This window comes from Lepidochelys olivacea (genome assembly GCF_965140295.1).
Source record: "Lepidochelys olivacea isolate rLepOli2 genome assembly, chromosome: 6".
In the NCBI taxonomy this organism is placed as follows: Eukaryota; Metazoa; Chordata; order Testudines; family Cheloniidae; genus Lepidochelys; species Lepidochelys olivacea.
This window is the reverse complement of record NC_140416.1, coordinates 20,738,757-20,765,245: the sequence shown is the minus strand read 5'-3', so window position 1 is coordinate 20,765,245 and position 26,489 is coordinate 20,738,757. Positions and strand designations below refer to the sequence as shown.

At 46.3% G+C, this 26,489-nt stretch overlaps 1 protein-coding gene across 1 annotated transcript in view; it reads right to left on the bottom strand.

The window, feature by feature from the left end:
* Positions 1-1,136: 1,136 nt before the first annotated feature.
* LOC311521456 (mucin-2-like) overlaps positions 1,137-26,489 on the bottom strand; it is a gene marked incomplete at both ends in the record, with an annotated part of 64,660 nt that continues 39,307 nt past the window's right edge. The window contains 18 exons of the mRNA XM_084629790.1: positions 1,137-1,410; positions 3,214-3,325; positions 3,797-3,848; positions 4,297-4,425; positions 4,915-5,013; positions 5,118-5,240; positions 6,228-6,271; positions 6,540-6,644; positions 7,901-8,078; positions 9,797-9,828; positions 10,657-10,757; positions 11,432-11,501; positions 11,938-12,116; positions 12,600-12,804; positions 13,233-13,416; positions 13,793-14,040; positions 14,619-14,787; positions 15,531-15,775. Of these exons, the coding sequence (XP_084485916.1) occupies positions 1,137-1,410; positions 3,214-3,325; positions 3,797-3,848; positions 4,297-4,425; positions 4,915-5,013; positions 5,118-5,240; positions 6,228-6,271; positions 6,540-6,644; positions 7,901-8,078; positions 9,797-9,828; positions 10,657-10,757; positions 11,432-11,501; positions 11,938-12,116; positions 12,600-12,804; positions 13,233-13,416; positions 13,793-14,040; positions 14,619-14,787; positions 15,531-15,775 (2,549 nt within the window). The remainder of the gene's footprint in view (positions 1,411-3,213; positions 3,326-3,796; positions 3,849-4,296; positions 4,426-4,914; positions 5,014-5,117; positions 5,241-6,227; positions 6,272-6,539; positions 6,645-7,900; positions 8,079-9,796; positions 9,829-10,656; positions 10,758-11,431; positions 11,502-11,937; positions 12,117-12,599; positions 12,805-13,232; positions 13,417-13,792; positions 14,041-14,618; positions 14,788-15,530; positions 15,776-26,489) is intronic.

Here is a 26,489-nt window from a genome sequence, read left to right as displayed (position 1 = left end):
AATGATAAGGAGCAGCAGTTAATTCTCAGGAGCTAGATTGTTCCCTGCTCTAACATTGTAATGCAGGAGAGTAGCAGGGAGTCAGGTTCTCCCAATCCTGTGACCTTCTAGATCACAGCTCCGGGCATGTGGAAAGCAGGAGCTGAGGCCCTGTATGCTGCCCCTCCATCTCAGGAGCTGGTGGACTGAGAGTGAACAAAACCATAACTCTGCCCATCCTACATGCCAGTCAACAGAGCTGGCTGGCTGTGTGCAGGGAGTATGCTGCCCTTGAATTGGATTTTCACAAAAGACTTGCTTCCCTGCCTCCGTGCAACTAAGGAGTGGATTTGTAGTTATCTGAGGCATGAACCCTCCTGAGGTGGTGGTGCTGCATACATTGCAGCCAAAGTGATCAGATACATGGTCAGGCTAGGTTTCAGCAAGAGAAAACAGCAAAGTCACCGAAGCTGAAAAATGCTGAAAGCTTTATTAATCATGTAAGAACAAAATGAACAGGAAAAGACTGCCTGTTAACCCCATACAAAACCTTAAATCCATAGACAGTGACGTCCCCCAATAAAATTATTTCTCTACTCACAAATAAATAGCCAAGGACTGTGCAACGTAACTACAAAATTCCGTTTTCTACGTAAAACATTACCTCACTATCACCATTATTTTTGTTTTAAAGAGTCATCCTACTACTTCTTGCCGAAATATTAATGTTGTAAACAGTTGACTGGAATAATTGCGAATGCCCATGATGTAAACGAAGGCTATTTTCCAGGGGTCTTCAGTTGTTTTTATTTATACACATGCACACAAATAACCGTAATGGGTGACCCACTGAAACAATGAGAATACTAAAAAGAAAAAAATTGGCGAAAAGGATAGAACTAAATGGCCTACAACCTTCACAGGGGAAATGGTAAAGGAAAGTACTTTTTGGCTTAAATCAGGACGAACAATGCAAGTTATAATTTTGTTCCTCCTTTCCCCCCTCAAAAGCTGTATTGTTTAGAAATGAAAATACATAGGAAGACTTAGTTATTTGGATTCTGAATAGTCTCACATTTAAGAAGTGAAAAATGGCGATAGTGGAAACTGAAATAAGTAAGAAATGGCGTTTTAAGGCGATGCACAGGTTATTTTTTCTATGTTGCTTTTGATTTTAACTGCTTTAGACTTCTTGGGTTCTTTTTTCCTAAGATATTCTTGTTCTTCTCCGCACTTGTTCCTACTGGAACTGTTGTAGTGGTTGTGGTTTCCATAATGCATCCACTTATGCATTGGCACTGTTCCACATAGACATAGTCATAATTCATGCTTGTTCCATTGCGGCACGTCAGGGTCACCTCTCTCTTGTGGCTCTTGAGTTCCTGGCAGCAGTTACACTTGTGTTGCATCTGCTGTGCTTCAGAGGAATACCTGCCCGGCCAGATAAAGAAAAGAAATTATATCGCTCTGTAAAAGTCTTCATCTAGTGTTGGATCATATTAAAGAAGTTCTGTATTACAATCACAAATGAGTTTGATTCCCCACAGTTTAAATTCCAGGGTATTACTAATTAAGAGGTCTCTTGGTTTTTGGTACTGTTTCTCTCCCTCTATGCGTGAAACTTGCAAGCTGCTAATTGTGTTAGTACAGTCTAAGACAGAGTCTGTTCTCAAAGCAATTCACAGAGAGAGACTCAAAGCAATACTCTAACAACAGAAACAGCACCCAGAGACTCCCCACCCTTTTGTTGTATTAACAATTGTGATTAAAATAGAGATAGAGGATGTATGTGGATGGATGCTTGGTGTGGATAATAACTGAATGATCAGGGAGGTGCCAGCCTAAGAATCCAGTGTCCATCGGCTGAAGAAGGCGTCAAGTGGAAATAACCAGAGGACCCCCCCGGAGGGCAGACTGGAATCCACCAAACAGCCTCAAGGATGGGAGAACCAAAGAACAAGATAACATCTAGCAGCAGGGAGCCGTCAGGAATGTGCTATCTGCTGATTGATTCAGCAACAGCATGATGAAGCAATTCCCATAGACTGGCATAAGAAGAAATTCCTATAAAAATAGACTCTAAAAAGTGAGAACTTTGGGGGTCTGATTCTGCAAACCAACTTCCAGGAGCATCAGATGAGCATCTGACAAGGCCCTGCTCCCTCCTCATGTCCAGGCCACCTGGCCAGTGGCTTGGCATGAGCAACTCTAAGGCTGGTAATTATGATAACAACCTTGCAGAACCTGTGTGTGTGGGTATGTATGTGTGTGGGTGTGTGTTTGTATGAATGAATGTGTGAATAAATATGAGATTGAATGGAATGTTATAGCTATAACTAACTGCTTACTATGATTCTTTCTGTATTCACAATAAATGTGGTATTTTGCCTTTTTCCCTTTAATAAGATCCTGCTGGTTTTTATTTTATTGGTACAACACTAGCACACACACTCTGCTAAATATTGCACACTTATAAAAAAACGTATCTATTTGAGAGAGGGCCTGTACCTGTTTCCACTGAGCTCTGTGTGTTTAGCTCACTATAAACAGGAGAGACCAAATGTTGTGGTGTTAGTCTGAGTTTTCTCGTCTCTCCACTGACTTTCATCATTATTTAATGGCAGTTAGTTCTGAGCATGTACGAGACAGAGAGAGAAATCAAGGCGGTCTAAAGAACAACTGATAGGAAGGCTGGGCCAATTTATATGTGATGTACTCTATTTGCCAAATAGCAATAATGGCTTATTTTTGAATACAGGATCTGATTCTCTTTAGCCACTGTGATATATCAGGTGTCACTCTACTGATGGCAATGAATGTAAGTCGGAGGCAAATCAGAACCACAATGTGCATTTTCCTCACTGTTGTTCCAATGGGTGCTTTGCTGTCAGATACTCAATACTCTGCTTTGTGACTTGAACAAGGTTTTGACATCTGTGCGTCTGGCTGTTTAACATTGGGAACGTCACGTTATGTTGTCTGTCAGGCAAAGTGATGGGCGATAACGGCTGTGGTATAGAGTAAGCACTGTCCCGCTCCCCCGAATATTGAAACACGCTTCAGATATACAAGCCATCACACTCAATGGAAACACTTGCTATTCAAGTGTATATTAAATTAATTGAAAGTGCATAGGTGATTCCATGCTCAAGCCCACTTGAACAGTTGGATGAAAAGAGGCCACAAAGAGAAATAGATACAAAGAGAGGATATAATGTATTTGTTGCCACTTACATTGAGGAGCTCGCACAAACACCTTCACAGTATGTCAGTTCAACCGGCTCAGAAGATTCACATTCATTGTGACGGATCACAGTTGAGTTCTTGTAAACCTTGCAGATTGTTGCTTAAGAAAGAGGAAAAAATAAATAGAAATGGTTCACGTCTCTTCATATTCACAGCTAAGCGAATGCTTAAAGCTGTTCTGAGAGGAAGATGTTTGATTATGCAGGATTCATGCATATCATGCCGTAGCTAGGAAACACACAAGTACTTTAGTTGGGGATTTAAGTTTAAGTCCCAGTCTTAATCTTTCAACCTTAGGCCATTGGTAGCAGAGAGCACTGCTGAGGCAGTATAAACAGATCTTGGATGGGATGGGGAGTATCTTGATACTGTCAAGCAACCATGTTTTCTCTTTTTCTTTGGAAAGATGAGTCAGTGTAACGTGGAGCCTTTGACAATGAGAACTAAAGAAAACCTGTGTGGAGATCCTGGAGGAAACTTCTACTTCCCTATCCCACACAAAAATAGTTAGAAATACTATAATCATACCTAACCTATTGGCGGCAGAACATCAGAAAATAGCTTTACTTACATTTAGCGGTACAAGTTTTGCAGCAGCCGTCAGGAGTCAAGTGTACTTCATCCTTCAGTGCAGGAACAAAGAGAGAGCAATCAGAATTAGTGTATGAATGACAAGTCATGAGCTTTCTAGCACTGGCTAGCATTTTTACCATTAACGGGAGGTGGGCTGTGCAGTGGATATTGAGTGAAACCATGGCTGGTGGACCCTGAAGGCTATCTTGCCAGCTTGGTTCCATATAGTTCTTGAATCCACATATCCAAAAATAAGAGGTAGCAGACTATTAAGTGGGAGAACAGGGCTGTTCTGGGGGGATTGTCTGTTACAACTGACACTGTGACAAGATTGAGTTCACTCTCAAACCATTCCTGATAAATGGCTGTTTACACAGTGGGAGCTGTTAATGACTAGAGATACTGGTTCTATGTTGTCTTGTCTTGTATCCTTTGCCCCTTGTTCTGTGTAGTAGCATTCAACAAATAGCAAACAATAAAGGACTGATTGAAACTTACAGGCTCGCAGTCCTCTGGGTCAAAGGCAGGACATGTTCTCAGAACAGTGACTGAAATAAGCTGATCTTCAGCTTCTTCACATTTGTAATAGCTGCATGGATTATCTTCAGGCTTCCAGATATCACCCGGCTGGCATTAGGAATAAAACAAATTTAGCATTATTGCTTTTCTGATGTGATCAATGATGTAATTATGATATGCGCAGTGTGATTACTCTGACAAAGACTGGCGTAGGATTTTCTGATGAGCAATTTCATGCTCTCACCTAGAAGGAACTCATCTGTACCTCTTAACTTCCTCTGAAACACTAAATGTGGGGAGCCAAATTTTCAAACTTCACTGCCTAGATGGGAAGCCTATATCCTAGACCTGCACTCTCAGGTCTGTAGTTAGATGCCTAAAATGGATATTTTTGCCCCCCCTCCCCAGTCCATTTGAGCATCTAAATGTGTGATTTAGTTATCCAAACATGTGTCCAGCTAGAATAAATGTAGAAAATACCCTGTTGTAACTAAGAATGGACATAAGTTGGTAGAGAGCTGGCTCTTGCTTTTGTCAACACTTATCCCCTATCGTGGGCTAAAACAAAGTGTAATGAGAATCAACGGAAATAGTTACCTTGAGCACCTGGACAGTGTTGTTAGTCAGCTTGATTGTGCAAGCCACCTGGACACACTTTCCGCAGCACTCTCCATCTTTCATCGTGTATTCATAACCCTGTTCAAAAAGTGGGAGAGAAAATACATTGAGTCAATAAGGGAGACTTCCATTTTTGCCAGTTTAGAAACTAACGGGGAGGTGAAATAAAAAATGGAGCTCACCAGGGGGCAAGTGGTGTCACACTGAACTGGCTCACAATGCAGAAGGTTTCTGTTGGAGGCTGGATCTGCTTCAGAACTGCAGGTACACGTCTTACAAGAGTCCATTGGAACAGACATTCCAGGCTGGGAGAAGCCAAAGAGAGAACATTCCGTCTCAGCAAATCTCATTATTTAAAGGAAATCTACTGTATATTACCTCATACCATATGGAGATAATTTAAAGCAATTATGTGAACATAAAAGATGCTGATACACAAGTGAAATTGAGTTACGCAGTGGACAGCATAAAGCAATTGTGAAGCACATAATACAGGAAAATGTGGGGCCAGAGCAGAAAGCAAGTATAGGAACAAGCTAATTGAAATTATGCAAAATACTTAGGATAGTAAAGAGATGGCAAGAATGTACCAGGAAAGATCAAAGGAACTTGCTGAGTTTGGGTACTAGGTAAGATTGCTTTGAGCTGCCTCCGTATTTTGCAAACTCATCCATACACCACTTATCGCAAAAGAAGCGTTCCATTATGAATTGTTTTCAGAGCTGGTGAAGCAGTCATCTCTTGCAAATGGATATTAAAACATCTACCCATTGGTGTATCCAATTGCATGAGCATAAATGTGTACACATTCTTTACACATGCACTTCAGGCCTCTTTTGAAAATTTAATCCAACATCACATTCCAAGATGGCAACTGTGATCTTAAGGAGAAAACCTTGACTGAGAAGTTAAGGTCTCAACTTGGAGGTCTAGGCCAAAGTTCTAGATTTATTTTTTGAGGGACTTCAGTTCTTTTGCCCCACAAAAAAGACTTTCAAAATTCTGCTCCATCAGAAAGTTATATCACCCACATCTGGAATGGATAAAGAACTGATTCACCCCTCTCAATAAAACCAGTTAAGTTTTTACTTTTGCTCCTTGTTAAAAATCTATTTCAGATCTGGGTTGGTGACCAAGGAGCAAACATGGTACAAAAATTCTTTAATATGCAGGAGATAAAGCACTCCCTCATGGAAACTCCTAGTGAGATGCTCTGTATCAGGGTTTATATCAGAGAGCTACTGAAATATCAGTATATGTTAGTATGTTTGGTGTAGTACTACTGTTCTTACCTGGTAAATAGTTCCATTAAGCACACAGACATCTGGTATTGGTTCTGAAAAAAAGAATCAATTATTTTAAAAAAATGAAATGAAAAAAAAATATTTAAAACAGCCAGAGTCTAAATGCACAAAAAAGTTCAGTTTCCCCCCTGGATATAGTTCAGTGAGGGTAAGTGGGTTTTTTAAAATTAATATTATTTAATTTACACTGAACTTACTTTCTTCACTTCTCATACATTTTTTTCTTAACTCCATATCTCCTTTGAAATTGAAATTAGAGCCTTTTATAACCCAGAGGTCAGAAGAAGCACAGTAACTTACCACATGTATAATTGACACAGCAGTCTCCTTCTGAAAGGATTGTGATGAGCCGATACCCTGGCTCACAAGTTGTCTTGGCCCGGGAACAGGCGCTTGTATTGCATCCTGTGGAATAAGACAGAAGAGAAAGTGAGCAATATGAGTCTTTGTTTTCCTGCTTAGAAGTAATTGGTGCTTCGGCTCCATGAACACGTGGAGAGCCTAACACAAAGGGCAGAGAACATACGAACGGCCATACTGGGTCAGACCAAAGGTCCATCTAGCCCAGTATCCTGTCTTCTGACGGTGACCAATGCCAGGTGCCCCAGAGGGAATGAACAGAACAAGTAATGATCAAATGAGCCATCCCCTGTCACCCATTCCCAGCTTCTGGCACAGACAGATTATTGATAACTTCTTTTAAAACCTTGATGTGCATAAAGCTCGAGTTACAATCTAGCATATGGCTGAAGCTTGAAGAAGTTGGAGGGATGTATCCCTGAAGGGGGAGAGAAGATGTAAGAGGATAAATTGCCTAGAACTAGAATGGAAACCTGAGAAAGCCCTCTCTTTCCCTACTGCTATCAAGCTCCTCCTCAAGTTAAAGCAATTCATCTTACTCTATATCACAGCAGTGTGATACATTCAAAAGACACCTCTGTTCCACTATTGAGTCTTCTGCAACCTGTCTGCATGTGGCCTGGATGGAAGACTGATCCTCAAAGGAAATAAATATGCCACACCATCATAATCAAACCATTTGGTAGCATCTCACATCCCATTCACGTTTTTCACAGGACCACTTCAAGCTTAGCCCTCAATTGCTCATTTGTTTAGTTCCAGGCTAATAAACTGTGGGCACATTCTCCCTTTTGACTTCGTTATATCAGTAATAAAAAAAAAATCTCTAAACAGCTAGAACTATATCACATACAGCTACTGGCTTGTGCTTTAGTGTTTGTTCATCTGTTTAGCTCTACTTAAGTTAGTATTGTCTGCAACGTAAAATCTGTGTATAAACACCGTATAACCCACAAATAAGGAGCTAATTTATCAGCTACTTTAAGTCTCAGAAAAACTTTTTACCTCTCTTCTTGCCCTCTTCTGCAACATACACACACCAAAAAGATTTTTTTTACCAACTAAAAATGTACCTCTAACTGTAACTCAGAAATCAACTTTTGGTACCTAGGTACAGTTTTGAATCAATCAAGGAATAACGCTTAATTTTAAGAGCCCTTAGATATTACAGTGACAGCTGCAACATGAAAACCTTAACTAGATTAGATTAGCTAGTGAGAGATGGCAGGTGTAACCAAGGACAATATTTGGCCCAGTATATTTTTATGAGCTGGCTATAAAAGATAGTAGCCGGTACTTACTGCATTCAGTTTCAGGACAGCATGGGTCTTCTGGTGTCAACACTGGGACAGATACGAATCCTTCTTTCTCACACACGCGTGTCTCGGGTGTTTGACATGTAAGTGACTTACATTGTACAGTAACAGAGAATGGGTCACAGACACACTCCTGGCAGTTACTCTTCCAAATGTCTCCAGGCTGTAAAAATATAAAAATATTTTATCTTAACTGTTCTCTGATGCTCTTGATCATAGGTATTTTTTCAGGGTCCACTTGGATGAAGGCCTCAAAGTGGATAGTAAGATAGACTGTTCATGGGACCTGATCCCAGACCATTGATTTCAGTGGGTTTGAATCTGGCTCAAAGAGCAGGTTGAAAATCTTCAGACATGTGTTAGGATATAGATATTCAGGCCTGTCTGTAAAGGCCTATACTCTAAGAATTTAGGTGTATTCTTATCACTTGGCTAGTTATAGAGGTATAAAAGAAAAGAATCAAAATCACTGTCTGCCGGTGTAAGGTCCTTCTCTTACTGTGACAGTCTGAGGCCCTGTGCTTAGGTTAAGATCTTTGGCTAAGCAGCAGAGGCAGCCATAAGCTGGGAAGCGAATGGTCAGATCCTCACATTCCAAACTAGTCACATTGAAATAAGGTGCTATTGGGCTGTTAGGAATACACTCCTGTCCTATCGCCTCCAGAGAAAGGGAAGTGCCTTGAAAATGTAAAAGAAAACTTAGTTTGATAGCATCCTGTCTGGCAAGAACTCACTTATCAATAGCTGGGATGTGAAATCCTCACTTTTGTATTGTTTTGTCATTATAGTTCCCACTTTGCTATTGTTTGTCTGTATAATCTCTGTCTGGTTCTGTGATTGTTTCTGTCTGCTGTATAATTAATTTTGCTGGGTGTAAGCTAATTAAGGTGGTGGGATATAATTGGTTAAATAATCATGTTACAATATGTTAGGATTGGTTAGTTAAATTTCAGGAAAATGACTGGTTAAGGTATAGCTAAGCAGAACTCAAGTTTTACTATATAGTCTGCAGTCAATCAGGAAGTGTGTGTGTGTGTGTGTGGGGGGGAAATGGGAACAGGGAATGGGGTGGGGAAATTGCAATCATGTTTTGCTAAAGGCTGAGATGGGAACAGGGAATGGGGGTAAGGAAATTGCAATCATGTTTTGCTAAAGGGGGAAATGGGAACAGGGAATGGGGGGTGGGGAATTGGAATCATGTTTGGCTAAGGGCAGGAATGGGAACAGGGCCACAGGTGTAAGGCTCTGTGGTGTCAGAGCTGGGAAGGGGGACACTAAGGAAGGAAACTGGAATCATGCTTGCTGGAAGTTCACCCCAACAAACATCGAATTGTTTGCACCTTTGGACTTCGGGTATTGTTGCTCTCTGTTCATGCGAGAAGGACCAGGGAAGTGAGTGGGTGAAGGAATAAGTCCCCTAACAACAGACTGCTTTCAATTTCCCAAGGTAGGAGACCCATAAATAAATATCATGTCCAATACTTGGCAATGGAACGATACATCACTGGAACCGAGGTACTAGCAATTTATCTGAAGCAATACAGACCCACCATTGTGCAATTTGAAGCTGTTACACACAATTTATATTCATTCTTTTGGGGGCATTTCAGGGGTTTAAAATGTGATTTAAAAAAAAAAACAACGGGGTGCAGTTGACCACAGAATACAAAAGGCATTGGCTGTAATCAAGTCCTTACCGTCATCTCCTTCCATTTTATTTCTGCTAAGAATTTAACCTGCCACAACCTTGCACATTTCATAACAAAAGGAAAACTAAGAGGTGGGAAAATGCAGTGATATGTTGAAAGCCTGGAAGCAGCTGTATTTGGGAGACCTTTCTGGGAAAGATGCCTTGGAGAAAGTGCTGATTGAAATACTCACCAGTTTGGGCATTCCATCTGGTCCCACGCAAACTGAGGGGAATGAAAGGATAAAGATTGACATGGATGCCATTCTGATGATCCATGTGCTATACAAATTAATCTCACTTACCCTTTTAATTAAGGGTTCGTCAAGGCACTTTTCAGATATTATTATCGCTACACACTTTATCCACAAAGGATTTTCTTTTAAACCTTCATCTTGTCTCATGAGTCAGCTCAGACCCATTTTTTCAACAAGTAGACACAGATGCTAATACCACTTACCCGTCACTTTCTAAAAAAGGGAAATGGAAATAACTAGCCATTCTCAAGGGCAGTCAGTTCTGGCACTCAGCATTCACATGTTAAGTGGCTGGTGTATTTACTCATGATGATGATGGTGCAACACTAAAATCTGCTATTAGGCTGAGTCTGAAAACAGACTAAGGGACTTTCCACTGGCAGTGTAAATATTATGCCGGTTCACCAGATTCTAGGCATGTAATATAAAATGGGGAGGAGGCTAAAGTAATGAGTTTACTATGCTAATCTTAAACTATGAGAGATCAGGCTTTACATGTGATATATTATAAGTGAAACATGGTCAGTAGTTTTAGTCCATTGTGTGAATTTGTCAAAATTATAAAACCACCAGTCAGACCGGTTCAGCTAGCAGAATTTCGATATTCAAGAAGCAGAATGGCAATTGGTAAAACTGAGTCCATGAGCAGCGCTTTGTGATAGAAGCTTCCATAGCATCTTTTCATGCCACACCTAGAACTAAGTTGTCCTGTCCATCTCTTTCTTTCCTCAGCACTAACATTCACATTATTTACACCCCCCTCCAACTCTTTCTCCTTCCCGTTCCCCCAAACTTACCGCATTCTGACACACAGATGTCAGTGTATGAATTGAAGAGAATCGAACCCCTGGGGCAGAAGCATCCTTCAGCAACATATTCACTTATGTGGTTAACAGTTCTACAAGGAAGAAAGGAATGGCTATTAAAGTACATTTTCCCAGCATTATCTGATCAATAACTTTTTACAGCACTAACATAATTGAGGCATAAAGAAGAATTTCTCTAAACAATCAAGTAAGGTTTCCTGTATATAAAAATGTACATTTATACAGTATGGTAATCCTTATCCCCAAATATGACAAAACACTTTGTAAACATTCAGAAAAGATCTATGTATGTGAATCATTTTTCTGAAATATAGCAAACTCTGAAGTGGAGCACTACATCTACCTAACAGCTCACAGCAATGCTGTACTTTCAGGAAATAGCAGGAAGTGAAAATACAGCATCCATTTGAAATTGCAGAGGGAATTTAGGTAGCACAATGTAATTAGTCAAAGAGGAAATTGGCGAGGCCCTAAATGCTGGCCTTCCTACTCATGTGAAAAGTGCCATGGAATTTTTAATAATCAAAGAAGTCAGGACTTCAGTTTTAATGCCACAAATAAAAGATGGCATCTCTAGTAACAACACATTGTCCCCTGTCACCACTCAGTGGATTTACTCAATCATCAATGCCACCCTGTCCTCAAGCAGTTGGTATTTACTAAGAGGACTCCCGTCCAAACACAGACACAGTTGTACACAGTGACATTAAACTAACATAAAGCTAATTATTTCGTTTAGTCTTACCCGGAATTACAGGTGACAGGGTTAAGAGGGCCACACGCATCATACACCTTGCCTTGAGGACAGTTGTATGCTGTGTGGGAGCAAAAATAAAATTAATATGAAAATGAAACATTGTATGAAGGTAAAGAAGCAGAGATGATGCTTTCCAATTGCTTTTAATTTTATGTATGTGGAGGGGTAACAACCATTGGTGCTCTCACTTCATAAACTCTTTGGATCAGGAAATACAAAAGCACAAATATCTAAAATATTGCAATGGCTACTGAATGATTTTGAACCTCACAAAAGATGTGGCTTTGGTTGAATTTGAGAGAACAGCAAAGGTTCAGGGTTGTTTATATTTTATTGGAACTAGTTCACCCATCTCCACATGAATGAAATTAAAGTTTAGATATACGTATCTATTCCTCCACCCCCAAAATAATGGAAGAAGTTTACATTTTCAGAATAAATTTGTAATAAGCACGTCATAGATCCAAGGCAAAGCATTTCTTAATGCTGCTTACGGCATTGTCCTTGGGTCTTGCTTCTCCAGTCGGCACAGGCACCTTTAGCAGAGCAGAGGGAGGCATACGTTTCCAAATGGAAGCATGGTATAGCTTCATTGGTAACGTGGCATGAATCAAAGATGCAACTCTCATAGAATGTGCTGGGAGTCAGAATCTTATGACACTCTGCAAAGAGACTTTAAATACAATGGAAGAGAAATTTGAGCTGCGGTGCACAATCACTGTAAAAATCTAGACTTGTCAGAATGAAATAATTAAAGGGTAATGAACTGCCTAGATGGCCTTTTAGGGTTAAAATACGATATTAGTCCCAGGTGAGTGTTTTATTGATAATATAATAATAGCACTTGGTGGGACACAGTTTATATTTAATGAGAATTCTTCAAGGGCAGACTGGGTTTCTAGATAGCATAACTCTAAAAGAGACTAAAGTGATGCCCGGAGAAGGAGCTTTGGTAACAGCAACAACAAACTACGCAGCTATTCTGTGTTCTTAAAAAACAAATCAAGACTACTTTGCTATTATTACAATCAATAATGCAGTGTATATTTTTGTGACTAAAGGCCCCTTCGACGACCATTATTAAGGCTTCCAAGACACTTTTTTTGCTTTTCAGTACACAAGATTCAAATGTACCCTAAGCCTGAATTTAACTTACTCGCTCAAAATCAGCTCACAAAGAGGAGAAGTAGAATTGCAGGGCACAGGTGGAGTTGTTGGCGTGACAGGTGGTGTTGGGGGCCCTTCACAACTGGGCTTATTTTCATCCTGAACCTGCCAGGCGGCAGCCATCTCTGAACAAGAGGAAACTACTTCTCCACTTGGCATGCGGCATTCGTCCACCTTGTCATTTGAACACGTGCCTAGAAGAAAACAGATGGAACCGCGTCTGAAAGGTATGGAAGCACTGGCAATAGAGAAACTCAGCATGGCATGGTAAGTACAAGAGGGAATGTCCACTCTGACTGTAACAATCACACTCAGGGGCTGGTTTTACCTGATTTTCAGGTTACCACAATACCGCTAATCTTCCTTGGTCCTAATACTTTATGAAAGACTGAAATTAGAAATATTCTTGTTAATGTAAATTGCATTTTGAGGTGATGCTGAGACTGGAAATAGTGAAAAAGTGATATACGCCATAATCCCATTGAGTTATTTTATTTAATGTGCTGTAGCACCTAGAAACTTAAATGATCAGCTAAAGTGCACCTTACCATAGCATAAATAAGGAAAACAGTCTTCTGAGAATTGCCTGATGGAAAAGAGGGGATTAAATCACTCTGCTTACCACACTGGCCTTCAGTGTTGTTTCTAAACATCCTGAATGGCATTTTCACTGTGAAGGTGAGTCCACTGAAGGAGATGTAAGACTTGATGTCTGGGATTTCAACAACCATGTCTGTTCCACCATTGGCAACTGAAATGCCATCTCTGCTGAAGCCTCCATTGATTGGCTCCTTGTTGACAAGAATCTAAAAACCAACAAAATAAAAGCAGCGAAAGCACAGGTTTAGTTTATGTCTTAGGCAGGGAGACAAGTCTTTGAACACATGATGGCAGTGTTAGGAGTTAAGAAAGAGCAGAGTTCCTCTCTGTAGATCTGAAGATCCCCATTATGTTCCTCGTGAAAAAAAGAGGCATAAGAGAGAGAGATTACAAAATAATCACACACACGCATACACCCACACTATGGAATTCTTATGGAATTAAATATAATTACCACATATCTAACGTTGTGTTTATAATCTTCAGCTGGTTTTACAAGGTGTTATTAAAAATGCCTTCTCTTATTATTAAAATGTTTTTATTGAAGCAATTTATAAAATGTGAAAATCCATTAAGGTTTACCTTGTTATTTCTCTTCCCCTGGTATATCTGACTGCTCAGCACTATTTCCATGGAGTTGTAATTCACAATGATAGATCTGGGGCAGGAGAATCCATCAGCCACATCACAGAAGTCATTGTCAACAAGGATGCTGAAATTGTATTTGGGCACAATCTGTTTCATCAGCACATATGTGCAGTTGTCATGGAATGTGTAGTGAGTGCCATCAAAAGTCAAGTAGTGAGAATTGCTCCAGCCGCTGCAAACACCTATCAGGAAGAAAAGAAAAGAAAAATATGTGTTTATAATCAAAAGCTAAAAATTGCAAATTTCCTTAAGCTACCAGTCAAAGAAAGATTGGTTGCTGGTACTGAAACTGAAGATGATATATCATATTTAAACTACAAGCTTTCTCCCTTGTATGGCATCTGGAAAAATAAAGATTCTAGAAGCAGAATTTAGCTGGCGTTAAGTATCCATATCTGTTTTTCTGTCTATATATCTAGCTTTAGTTTAGCTGATGATCTGGCTTATTAAACTTTTACTTAGAGTCAGATGCTACTACAATGGATGTATAATAAATACCAAGCTAGATAGAAAAATCTATAATTTAATGATATACTCTTGTAATTCAACTATTTTAGCATGTTTCTATCTTCCGAGAAAAATAGAGTGCCTAAAGCATTGACTCATCATAACAATATTATACATTTGTAAACTATAATTTGGTGAGTAAAGCCCACAATAGCACACTACATGAATCAAGACATTCTGAAAACCTCTTTTTCTGCAATATTAAAGTATATTGTGCATCATTAGTGCTTTGCTTGTTTCTTGGTTCCCTTACAGTCACACTCATAGTGGTAGTTGCAGCCATCCTCATCATAGACTTTTATTGGCGGGAGTCCACTTGCACAAGTAATCGTCTCGACAGCTGGAGGAAGCAGTAGAACAATTCTGTTGTCTCCCTCACAAGTTGCCGTAGTGCAATTGTTTAACATCCAGGATTCATTCCTCTAGAAGAGACAAGGAAATTCTTGCACAGATGGTTTGGGTTGAGGCAGAATTAGATTTCTATCTGACAATAATATAATAATCAATCTTTGGGATTCAGATTGTTTCAAGTAAGATTGTCTATGGGGACTAGCAAGAATGGAATTCAAAGAAAGTTGGTCACGTATCTGAAGAAGAAGCTAACTATGAGTGACTGCCCTGACGCGTCTGGGTTTAGAGCAGAATGAATACTGAGAAAAAGTTATTCATGGACATTTTCTTGACTTCCATAATAGAATTTTGCTTCACCCAAAAAACAAACACACTTTGGGTGAATAGGGTAGCAGTATAAAAGTTAGGTCATCCAGTTAGGGAATGACAACTATGTTATATGACTTCAGTGATCAATCATACAGTTTGTATATCAAATACACAAGGAATGCTTACAAAGAACACTTTGTACACAATCTTTAGGATGGAATTTATTTGCATAAAATATTGAGAAATTCTGAATATTGAACAAATTTGTAAAAATTGCAAGTCAGTCTGTGGACAATTTGCAAACAGGAAAAGTTGACAGCACAAGTTCACAAAAAATTACATTATACCAGATTATTTTCAAATAGACAAATCCTGCCCAGACATATACATGAGCAACTCCTAGTAAAATTAATGAAAGTTGGATGTGGGTCAATCTGATGGCAGAATTTGTGTCAATTTTGGAAATGGTGGTGATGTAGAAAAAGAAAATAGATAATTGGATTACCTTTCGTGGTGGGTCAGCATCAGGGCAACCTGCTACTGGAGTAGGTTTAGCTGTTTCTGGAGTTGCGGGCACTGAAGAAGATATAGTTGTTGTGGTTGATAAACTTGGTATTGTAGATGATGAGATTAATGAAACAGGAGTTGTTGTAGGACATAGCCCCTGGAATCGTTCAATTTCGCATCTTTTACTGCAAAGTGCATAAAAACTACAACCAGTGCTATCTGTTCTGTTGTATATAACTTCACCTATGAAACAAAATTAATAACACAAATGAAATAAAACAAATGAGCAAAATGTTCAACAAAAAAATCAAACAAAAATATTAAAATGTTTTAATTTATATGTCTTCATCATATTTTTATATTCAGAAAAATTCTCACTTTTAAGACACACTGTATAGTAAAATATAATTTAGAAAAGGTGAATGCTAACATTGTATCTCAGTTTTAAAAGCATGAAACAATAAACTCACCAGGAGAAAAGAAATCACCAGACACATTGCATAAACATGGTGTGACTCTGCTTGAAGTGAAAGATGTAATTTTTTCACTTGATGTGTAGGCTGTACTGGAGCCTTCTGTTGTTGCAGACACTGAAGAAGTAAGCCGTGAAATAGCTGATGTTGCAGGGGTTATAATGCTGAAAGTTGGAGAGACGGCAAGAGTCGTGGAAACTGGAGATAAAACTGTGGTGGTCCTTCCGTGTGATGTTGGCTGTGCTGGGAGTGTTGAAAGAAGCATAGTACTCCCTGCGATGGTGGATCCCATACCCGTGGAGGCTGAACCTGTTGTCATTTCTCCACGTGTGCCTGACACAGGTGGGATTGTGCCTGTTGGCAGTGGTGTTGTACCAGTTGAGCCCCTTGCTGTGCCTGGAGTTGGAGGAGAAGCAGTGGAGCTGACTGATACGGTAGTGGAAACTGGGGGTAAAAGCATGGTGGTGCTTCCCTGTGATATTGCCCGTGTAGATAGGAGTGTGCTGCCTTCAGGGGTGGTTCGTCCGGAAGGAGGAAGGGTGGAACCCGATGAAAGTTGTGGACGCGTGCCTGTCACAAGTGGGATTGTGCCTGTTGGCGGTGGTGGTGTACCGGTTGAGCCTGTTGCTGTGCCTGGAGTTGGAGGAGAAGCAGTGGAGGTGACTGATACGGTAGTGGAAAGTGGGGGTAGAAGCGTGGTGGTGCTTCCCTGTGATGTTGGCTGTGTAGAGAGGAGTGTGGTGCCTTCAGTGGTGGTTCGTCCGGAAGGAGGAAGGGTGGAACCCGATGAAGGTTGTGGACGCGTGCCTGTCACAGGTGGGATTGTGCTGGTTGAGCCTGTTGCTGTGCCTGGAGTTGGAGGAGAAGCAGTGGAGGTGACTGATACGGTAGTGGAAAGTGGGGGTAGAAGCGTGGTGGTGCTTCCCTGTGATGTTGGCTGTGTAGAGAGGAGTGTGGTGCCTTCAGTGGTGGTTCGTCCGGAAGGAGGAAGGGTGGAACCCGATGAAGTTTGTGGACGCGTGCCTGTCACAGGTGGGATTGTGCTGGTTGGCGGTGGTGGTGTACCGGTTGAGCCTGTTGCTGTGCCTGGAGTTGGAGGAGAAGCAGTGGAGGTGACTGATACGGTAGTGGAAAGTAGGGGTAGAAGCGTGGTGGTGCTTCCCTGTGATGTTGGCTGTGTAGAGAGGAGTGTGGTGCCTTCAGTGGTGGTTCGTCCGGAAGGAGGAAGGGTGGAACCCGATGAAGTTTGTGGACGCGTGCCTGTCGCAGGTGGGATTGTGCTGGTTGGCGGTGGTGGTGTACCGGTTGAGCCTGTTGCTGTGCCTGGAGTTGGAGGAGAAGCAGTGGAGGTGACTGATACGGTAGTGGAAAGTGGGGGTAGAAGCGTGGTGGTGCTTCCCTGTGATGTTGGCTGTGTAGAGAGGAGTGTGGTGCCTTCAGTGGTGGTTCGTCCGGAAGGAGGAAGGGTGGAACCCGATGAAGTTTGTGGACGCGTGCCTGTCACAGGTGGGATTGTGCCTGTTGGTGGTGGTGGTGTACCGGTTGAGCCTGTTGCTGTGCCTGGAGTTGGAGGAGAAGCAGTGGAGGTGACTGATACGGTAGTGGAAAGTGGGGGTAGAAGCGTGGTGGTGCTTCCCTGTGATGTTGGCTGTGTAGAGAGGAGTGTGGTGACTTCAGTGGTGGTTCGTCCGGAAGGAGGAAGGGTGGAACCCGATGAAGTTTGTGGACGCGTGCCTGTCGCAGGTGGGATTGTGCTGGTTGGCGGTGGTGGTGTACCGGTTGAGCCTGTTGCTGTGCCTGGAGTTGGAGGAGAAGCAGTGGAGGTGACTGATACGGTAGTGGAAAGTGGGGGTAGAAGCGTGGTGGTGCTTCCCTGTGATGTTGGCTGTGTAGAGAGGAGTGTGGTGCCTTCAGTGGTGGTTCGTCCGGAAGGAGGAAGGGTGGAACCCGATGAAGTTTGTGGACGCGTGCCTGTCACAGGTGGGATTGTGCCGGTTGGCGGTGGTGGTGTACCGGTTGAGCCTGTTGCTGTGCCTGGAGTTGGAGGAGAAGCAGTGGAGGTGACTGATACGGTAGTGGAAAGTGGGGGTAGAAGCGTGGTGGTGCTTCCCTGTGATGTTGGCTGTGTAGAGAGGAGTGTGGTGCCTTCAGTGGTGGTTCGTCCGGAAGGAGGAAGGGTGGAACCCGATGAAGTTTGTGGACGCGTACCTGTCACAGGTGGGATTGTGCTGGTTGGCGGTGGTGGTGTACCGGTTGAGCCTGTTGCTGTGCCTGGAGTTGGAGGAGAAGCAGTGGAGGTGACTGATACGGTAGTGGAAAGTGGGGGTAGAAGCGTGGTGGTGCTTCCCTGTGATGTTGGCTGTGTAGAGAGGAGTGTGGTGCCTTCAGTGGTGGTTCGTCCGGAAGGAGGAAGGGTGGAACCCGATGAAGTTTGTGGACGCGTGCCTGTCGCAGGTGGGATTGTGCTGCTTGGCGGTGGTGGTGTACCGGTTGAGCCTGTTGCTGTGCCTGGAGTTGGAGGAGAAGCAGTGGAGGTGACTGATACCGTAGTGGAAAGTGGGGGTAGAAGCGTGGTCGTGCTTCCCTGTGATGTTTGCTGTGTAGAGAGGAGTGTGGTGACTTCAGTGGTGGTTCGTCCGGAAGGAGGAAGGGTGGAACCCGATGAAGTTTGTGGACGCGTGCCTGTCGCAGGTGGGATTGTGCTGGTTGGCGGTGGTGGTGTACCGGTTGAGCCTGTTGCTGTGCCTGGAGTTGGAGGAGAAGCAGTGGAGGTGACTGATACGGTAGTGGAAAGTGGGGGTAGAAGCGTGGTGGTGCTTCCCTGTGATGTTGGCTGTGTAGAGAGGAGTGTGGTGCCTTCAGTGGTGGTTCGTCCGGAAGGAGGAAGGGTGGAACCCGATGAAGTTTGTGGACGCGTGCCTGTCGCAGGTGGGATTGTGCTGCTTGGCGGTGGTGGTGTACCGGTTGAGCCTGTTGCTGTGCCTGGAGTTGGAGGAGAAGCAGTGGAGGTGACTGATACCGTAGTGGAAAGTGGGGGTAGAAGCGTGGTCGTGCTTCCCTGTGATGTTTGCTGTGTAGAGAGGAGTGTGGTGACTTCAGTGGTGGTTCGTCCGGAAGGAGGAAGGGTGGAACCCGATGAAGTTTGTGGACGCGTGCCTGTCACAGGTGGGATTGTGCTGGTTGGCGGTGGTGGTGTACCGGTTGAGCCTGTTGCTGTGCCTGGAGTTTGAGGAGAAGCAGTGGAGGTGACTGATACGGTAGTGGAAAGTGGGGGTAGAAGCATGGTGGTGCTTCCCTGTGATGTTGGCTGTGTAGAGAGGAGTGTGGTGCCTTCAGTGGTGGTTCGTCCGGAAGGAGGAAGGGTGGAACCCGATGAAGTTTGTGGACGCGTTCCTGTCGCAGGTGGGATTGTGCTGGTTGGCCGTGGTGGTGTACCGGTTGAGCCTGTTGCTGTGCCTGGAGTTGGAGGAGAAGCAGTGGAGGTGACTGATACGGTAGTGGAAAGTGGGGGTAGAAGCGTGGTGGTGCTTCCCTGTGATGTTGGCTGTGTAGAGAGGAGTGTGGTGCCTTCAGTGGTGGTTCGTCCGGAAGGAGGAAGGGTGGAACCCGATGAAGTTTGTGGACGCGTTCCTGTCGCAGGTGGGATTGTGCTGGTTGGCCGTGGTGGTGTACCGGTTGAGCCTGTTGCTGTGCCTGGAGTTGGAGGAGAAGCAGTGGAGGTGACTGATACGGTAGTGGAAAGTGGGGGTAGAAGCGTGGTGGTGCTTCCCTGTGATGTTGGCTGTGTAGAAAGGAGTGTGGTGACTTCAGTGGTGGTTCGTCCGGAAGGAGGAAGGGTGGAACCCGATGAAGTTTGTGGACGCGTGCCTGTCACAGGTGGGATTGTGCCTGTTGGCGGTGGTGGTGTACCGGTTGAGCCTGTTGCTGTGCCTGGAGTTGGAGGAGAAGCAGTGGAGGTGACTGATACAGTAGTGGAAAGTGGGGGTAGAAGCGTGGTGGTGCTTCCCTGTGATGTTGGCTGTGTAGAGAGGAGTGTGGTGCCTTCAGTGGTGGTTCGTCCGGAAGGAGGAAGGGTGGAACCCGATGAAGTTCGTGTACGCATGCCTGTCGTAGGTGGGATTGTTCTGGTTGGCGGTGGTGGTGTACCGGTTGAGCCTGTTGCTGTGCCTGGAGTTGGAGGAGAAGCAGTGGAGGTGACTGATACGGTAGTGGAAAGTGGGGGTAGAAGCGTGGTGGTGCTTCCCTGTGATGTTGGCTGTGTAGAGAGGAGTGTGGTGCCTTCAGTGGTGGTTCGTCCGGAAGGAGGAAGGGTGGAACCCGATGAAGTTTGTGGACGCGTTCCTGTCGCAGGTGGGATTGTGCTGGTTGGCGGTGGTGGTGTACCGGTTGAGCCTGTTGCTGTGCCTGGAGTTGGAGGAAAAGCAGTGGAGGTGACTGATACGGTAGTGGAAAGTGGGGGTAGAAGCGTGGTGGTGCTTCCCTGTGATGTTGGCTGTGTAGAGAGGAGTGTGGTGCCTTCAGTGGTGGTTCGTCCGGAAGGAGGAAGGGTGGAACCTGATGAAGGTTGTGGACGCGTGCCTGTCGTAGGTGGGATTGTGCCTGTTGGCGGTGGTGGTGTACCGGTTGAGCCTGTTGCTGTGCCTGGAGTTGGAGGAGAAGCAGTGGAGGTGACTGATACAGTAGTGGAAAGTGGGGGTAGAAGCGTGGTGGTGCTTCCCTGTGATGTTGGCTTTGTAGAGAGGAGTGTGGTGCCTTCAGTGGTGGTTCGTCCGGAAGGAGGAAGGGTGGAACCCGATGAAGTTTGTGGACGCGTTCCTGTCGCAGGTGGGATTGTGCTGGTTGGCGGTGGTGGTGTACCGGTTGAGCCTGTTGCTGTGCCTGGAGTTGGAGGAGAAGCAGTGGAGGTGACTGATACGGTAGTGGAAAGTGGGGGTAGAAGCGTGGTGGTGCTTCCCTGTGATGTTGGCTGTGTAGAAAGGAGTGTGGTGACTTCAGTGGTGGTTCGTCCGGAAGGAGGAAGGGTGGAACCTGATGAAGGTTGTGGACGCGTGCCTGTCGTAGGTGGGATTGTGCCTGTTGGCGGTGGTGGTGTACCGGTTGAGCCTGTTGCTGTGCCTGGAGTTGGAGGAGAAGCAGTGGAGGTGACTGATACGGTAGTGGAAAGTGGGGGTAGAAGCGTGGTGGTGCTTCCCTGTGATGTTGGCTGTGTAGAAATGAGTGTGGTGCCTTCAGTGGTGGTTCGTCCGGAAGGAGGAAGGGTGGAACCCGATGAAGGTTGTGGACGCGTGCCTGTCACAGGTGGGATTGTGCTGGTTGGCGGTGGTGGTGTACCTGTTGAGCCTGTTGCTGTGCCTGGAGTTGGAGGAGAAGCAGTGGAGGTGACTGATACAGTAGTGGAAAGTGGGGGTTGAAGCGTGGTGGTGCTTCCCTGTGATGTTGGCTGTGTAGAGAGGAGTGTGGTGCCTTCAGTGGTGGTTCGTCCGGAAGGAGGAAGGGTGGAACCCGATGAAGTTTGTGGACGCGTGCCTGTCACAGGTGGGATTGTGCCTGTTGGCGGTGGTGGTGTACCGGTTGAGCCTGTTGCTGTGCCTGGAGTTGGAGGAGAAGCAGTGGAGGTGACTGATACAGTAGTGGAAAGTGGGGGTAGAAGCGTGGTGGTGCTTCCCTGTGATGTTGGCTGTGTAGAGAGGAGTGTGGTGCCTTCAGTGGTGGTTCGTCCGGAAGGAGGAAGGGTGGAACCCGATGAAGTTCGTGTACGCATGCCTGTCGTAGGTGGGATTGTGCTGGTTGGCGGTGGTGGTGTACCGGTTGAGCCTGTTGCTGTGCCTGGAGTTGGAGGAGAAGCAGTGGAGGTGACTGATACGGTAGTGGAAAGTGGGGGTAGAAGCGTGGTGGTGCTTCCCTGTGATGTTGGCTGTGTAGAGAGGAGTGTGGTGCCTTCAGTGGTGGTTCGTCCGGAAGGAGGAAGGGTGGAACCCGATGAAGTTTGTGGACGCGTTCCTGTCGCAGGTGGGATTGTGCTGGTTGGCGGTGGTGGTGTACCGGTTGAGCCTGTTGCTGTGCCTGGAGTTGGAGGAAAAGCAGTGGAGGTGACTGATACGGTAGTGGAAAGTGGGGGTAGAAGCGTGGTGGTGCTTCCCTGTGATGTTGGCTGTGTAGAGAGGAGTGTGGTGCCTTCAGTGGTGGTTCGTCCGGAAGGAGGAAGGGTGGAACCTGATGAAGGTTGTGGACGCGTGCCTGTCGTAGGTGGGATTGTGCCTGTTGGCGGTGGTGGTGTACCGGTTGAGCCTGTTGCTGTGCCTGGAGTTGGAGGAGAAGCAGTGGAGGTGACTGATACAGTAGTGGAAAGTGGGGGTAGAAGCGTGCTGGTGCTTCCCTGTGATGTTGGCTTTGTAGAGAGGAGTGTGGTGCCTTCAGTGGTGGTTCGTCCGGAAGGAGGAAGGGTGGAACCCGATGAAGTTTGTGGACGCGTTCCTGTCGCAGGTGGGATTGTGCTGGTTGGCCGTGGTGGTGTACCGGTTGAGCCTGTTGCTGTGCCTGGAGTTGGAGGAGAAGCAGTGGAGGTGAGTGATACGGTAGTGGAAAGTGGGGGTAGAAGCGTGGTGGTGCTTCCCTGTGATGTTGGCTGTGTAGAAAGGAGTGTGGTGACTTCAGTGGTGGTTCGTCCGGAAGGAGGAAGGGTGGAACCCGATGAAGTTTGTGGACGCGTGCCTGTCACAGGTGGGATTGTGCCTGTTGGCGGTGGTGGTGTACCGGTTGAGCCTGTTGCTGTGCCTGGAGTTGGAGGAGAAGCAGTGGAGGTGACTGATACAGTAGTGGAAAGTGGGGGTAGAAGCGTGGTGGTGCTTCCCTGTGATGTTGGCTGTGTAGAGAGGAGTGTGGTGCCTTCAGTGGTGGTTCGTCCGGAAGGAGGAAGGGTGGAACCCGATGAAGTTCGTGTACGCATGCCTGTCGTAGGTGGGATTGTTCTGGTTGGCGGTGGTGGTGTACCGGTTGAGCCTGTTGCTGTGCCTGGAGTTGGAGGAGAAGCAGTGGAGGTGACTGATACGGTAGTGGAAAGTGGGGGTAGAAGCGTGGTGGTGTTTCCCTGTGATGTTGGCTGTGTAGAGAGGAGTGTGGTGCCTTCAGTGGTGGTTCGTCCGGAAGGAGGAAGGGTGGAACCCGATGAAGTTTGTGGACGCGTTCCTGTCGCAGGTGGGATTGTGCTGGTTGGCGGTGGTGGTGTACTGGTTGAGCCTGTTGCTGTGCCTGGAGTTGGAGGAAAAGCAGTGGAGGTGACTGATACGGTAGTGGAAAGTGGGGGTAGAAGCGTGGTGGTGCTTCCCTGTGATGTTGGCTGTGTAGAGAGGAGTGTGGTGCCTTCAGTGGTGGTTCGTCCGGAAGGAGGAAGGGTGGAACCTGATGAAGGTTGTGGACGCGTGCCTGTCGTAGGTGGGATTGTGCCTGTTGGCGGTGGTGGTGTACCGGTTGAGCCTGTTGCTGTGCCTGGAGTTGGAGGAGAAGCAGTGGAGGTGACTGATACAGTAGTGGAAAGTGGGGGTAGAAGCGTGGTGGTGCTTCCCTGTGATGTTGGCTTTGTAGAGAGGAGTGTGGTGCCTTCAGTGGTGGTTCGTCCGGAAGGAGGAAGGGTGGAACCCGATGAAGTTTGTGGACGCGTTCCTGTCGCAGGTGGGATTGTGCGGGTTGGCGGTGGTGGTGTACCGGTTGAGCCTGTTGCTGTGCCTGGAGTTGGAGGAGAAGCAGTGGAGGTGACTGATACGGTAGTGGAAAGTGGGGGTAGAAGCGTGGTGGTGCTTCCCTGTGATGTTGGCTGTGTAGAAAGGAGTGTGGTGACTTCAGCGGTGGTTCGTCCGGAAGGAGGAAGGGTGGAACCTGATGAAGGTTGTGGACGCGTGCCTGTCGTAGGTGGGATTGTGCCTGTTGGCGGTGGTGGTGTACCGGTTGAGCCTGTTGCTGTGCCTGGAGTTGGAGGAGAAGCAGTGGAGGTGACTGATACGGTAGTGGAAAGTGGGGGTAGAAGCGTGGTGGTGCTTCCCTGTGATGTTGGCTGTGTAGAAATGAGTGTGGTGCCTTCAGTGGTGGTTCGTCCGGAAGGAGGAAGGGTGGAACCCGATGAAGGTTGTGGACGCGTGCCTGTCACAGGTGGGATTGTGCTGGTTGGCGGTGGTGGTGTACCTGTTGAGCCTGTTGCTGTGCCTGGAGTTGGAGGAGAAGCAGTGGAGGTGACTGATACAGTAGTGGAAAGTGGGGGTTGAAGCGTGGTGGTGCTTCCCTGTGATGTTGGCTGTGTAGAGAGGAGTGTGGTGCCTTCAGTGGTGGTTCGTCCGGAAGGAGGAAGGGTGGAACCCGATGAAGTTTGTGGACGCGTGCCTGTCACAGGTGGGATTGTGCCTGTTGGCGGTGGTGGTGTACCGGTTGAGCCTGTTGCTGTGCCTGGAGTTGGAGGAGAAGCAGTGGAGGTGACTGATACAGTAGTGGAAAGTGGGGGTAGAAGCGTGGTGGTGCTTCCCTGTGATGTTGGCTGTGTAGAGAGGAGTGTGGTGCCTTCAGTGGTGGTTCGTCCGGAAGGAGGAAGGGTGGAACCCGATGAAGTTCGTGTACGCATGCCTGTCGTAGGTGGGATTGTGCTGGTTGGCGGTGGTGGTGTACCGGTTGAGCCTGTTGCTGTGCCTGGAGTTGGAGGAGAAGCAGTGGAGGTGACTGATACGGTAGTGGAAAGTGGGGGTAGAAGCGTGGTGGTGCTTCCCTGTGATGTTGGCTGTGTAGAGAGGAGTGTGGTGCCTTCAGTGGTGGTTCGTCTGGAAGGAGGAAGGGTGGAACCTGATGAAGGTTGTGGACGCGTGCCTGTCGTAGGTGGGATTGTGCCTGTTGGCGGTGGTGGTGTACCGGTTGAGCCTGTTGCTGTGCCTGGAGTTGGAGGAGAAGCAGTGGAGGTGACTGATACGGTAGTGGAAAGTGGGGGTAGAAGCGTGGTGGTGCTTCCCTGTGATGTTGGCTGTGTAGAAATGAGTGTGGTGCCTTCAGTGGTGGTTCGTCCGGAAGGAGGAAGGGTGGAACCCGATGAAGGTTGTGGACGCGTGCCTGTCACAGGTGGGATTGTGCTGGTTGGCGGTGGTGGTGTACCTGTTGAGCCTGTTGCTGTGCCTGGAGTTGGAGGAGAAGCAGTGGAGGTGACTGATACAGTAGTGGAAAGTGGGGGTTGAAGCGTGGTGGTGCTTCCCTGTGATGTTGGCTGTGTAGAGAGGAGTGTGGTGCCTTCAGTGGTGGTTCGTCCGGAAGGAGGAAGGGTGGAACCCGATGAAGTTTGTGGACGCGTGCCTGTCACAGGTGGGATTGTGCCTGTTGGCGGTGGTGGTGTACCGGTTGAGCCTGTTGCTGTGCCTGGAGTTGGAGGAGAAGCAGTGGAGGTGACTGATACAGTAGTGGAAAGTGGGGGTAGAAGCGTGGTGGTGCTTCCCTGTGATGTTGGCTGTGTAGAGAGGAGTGTGGTGCCTTCAGTGGTGGTTCGTCCGGAAGGAGGAAGGGTGGAACCCGATGAAGTTCGTGTACGCATGCCTGTCGTAGGTGGGATTGTGCTGGTTGGCGGTGGTGGTGTACCGGTTGAGCCTGTTGCTGTGCCTGGAGTTGGAGGAGAAGCAGTGGAGGTGACTGATACGGTAGTGGAAAGTGGGGGTAGAAGCGTGGTGGTGCTTCCCTGTGATGTTGGCTGTGTAGAGAGGAGTGTGGTGCCTTCAGTGGTGGTTCGTCTGGAAGGAGGAAGGGTGGAACCCGATGAAGTTTGTGGACGCGTTCCTGTCGCAGGTGGGATTGTGCTGGTTGGCGGTGGTGGTGTACCGGTTGAGCCTGTTGCTGTGCCTGGAGTTGGAGGAGAAGCAGTGGAGGTGACTGATACAGTAGTGGAAAGTGGGGGTAGAAGCGTGGTGGTGCTTCCCTGTGATGTTGGCTGTGTAGAAAGGAGTGTGGTGACTTCAGTGGTGGTTCGTCCGGAAGGAGGAAGGGTGGAACCCGATGAAGTTTGTGGACGCGTGCCTGTCACAGGTGGGATTGTGCCTGTTGGCGGTGGTGGTGTACCGGTTGAGCCTGTTGCTGTGCCTGGAGTTGGAGGAGAAGCAGTGGAGGTGACTGATACAGTAGTGGAAAGTGGGGGTAGAAGCGTGGTGGTGCTTCCCTGTGATGTTGGCTGTGTAGAGAGGAGTGTGGTGCCTTCAGTGGTGGTTCGTCCGGAAGGAGGAAGGGTGGAACCCGATGAAGTTCGTGTACGCATGCCTGTCGTAGGTGGGATTGTGCTGGTTGGCGGTGGTGGTGTACCGGTTGAGCCTGTTGCTGTGCCTGGAGTTGGAGGAGAAGCAGTGGAGGTGACTGATACGGTAGTGGAAAGTGGGGGTAGAAGCGTGGTGGTGCTTCCCTGTGATGTTGGCTGTGTAGAGAGGAGTGTGGTGCCTTCAGTGGTGGTTCGTCTGGAAGGAGGAAGGGTGGAACCTGAT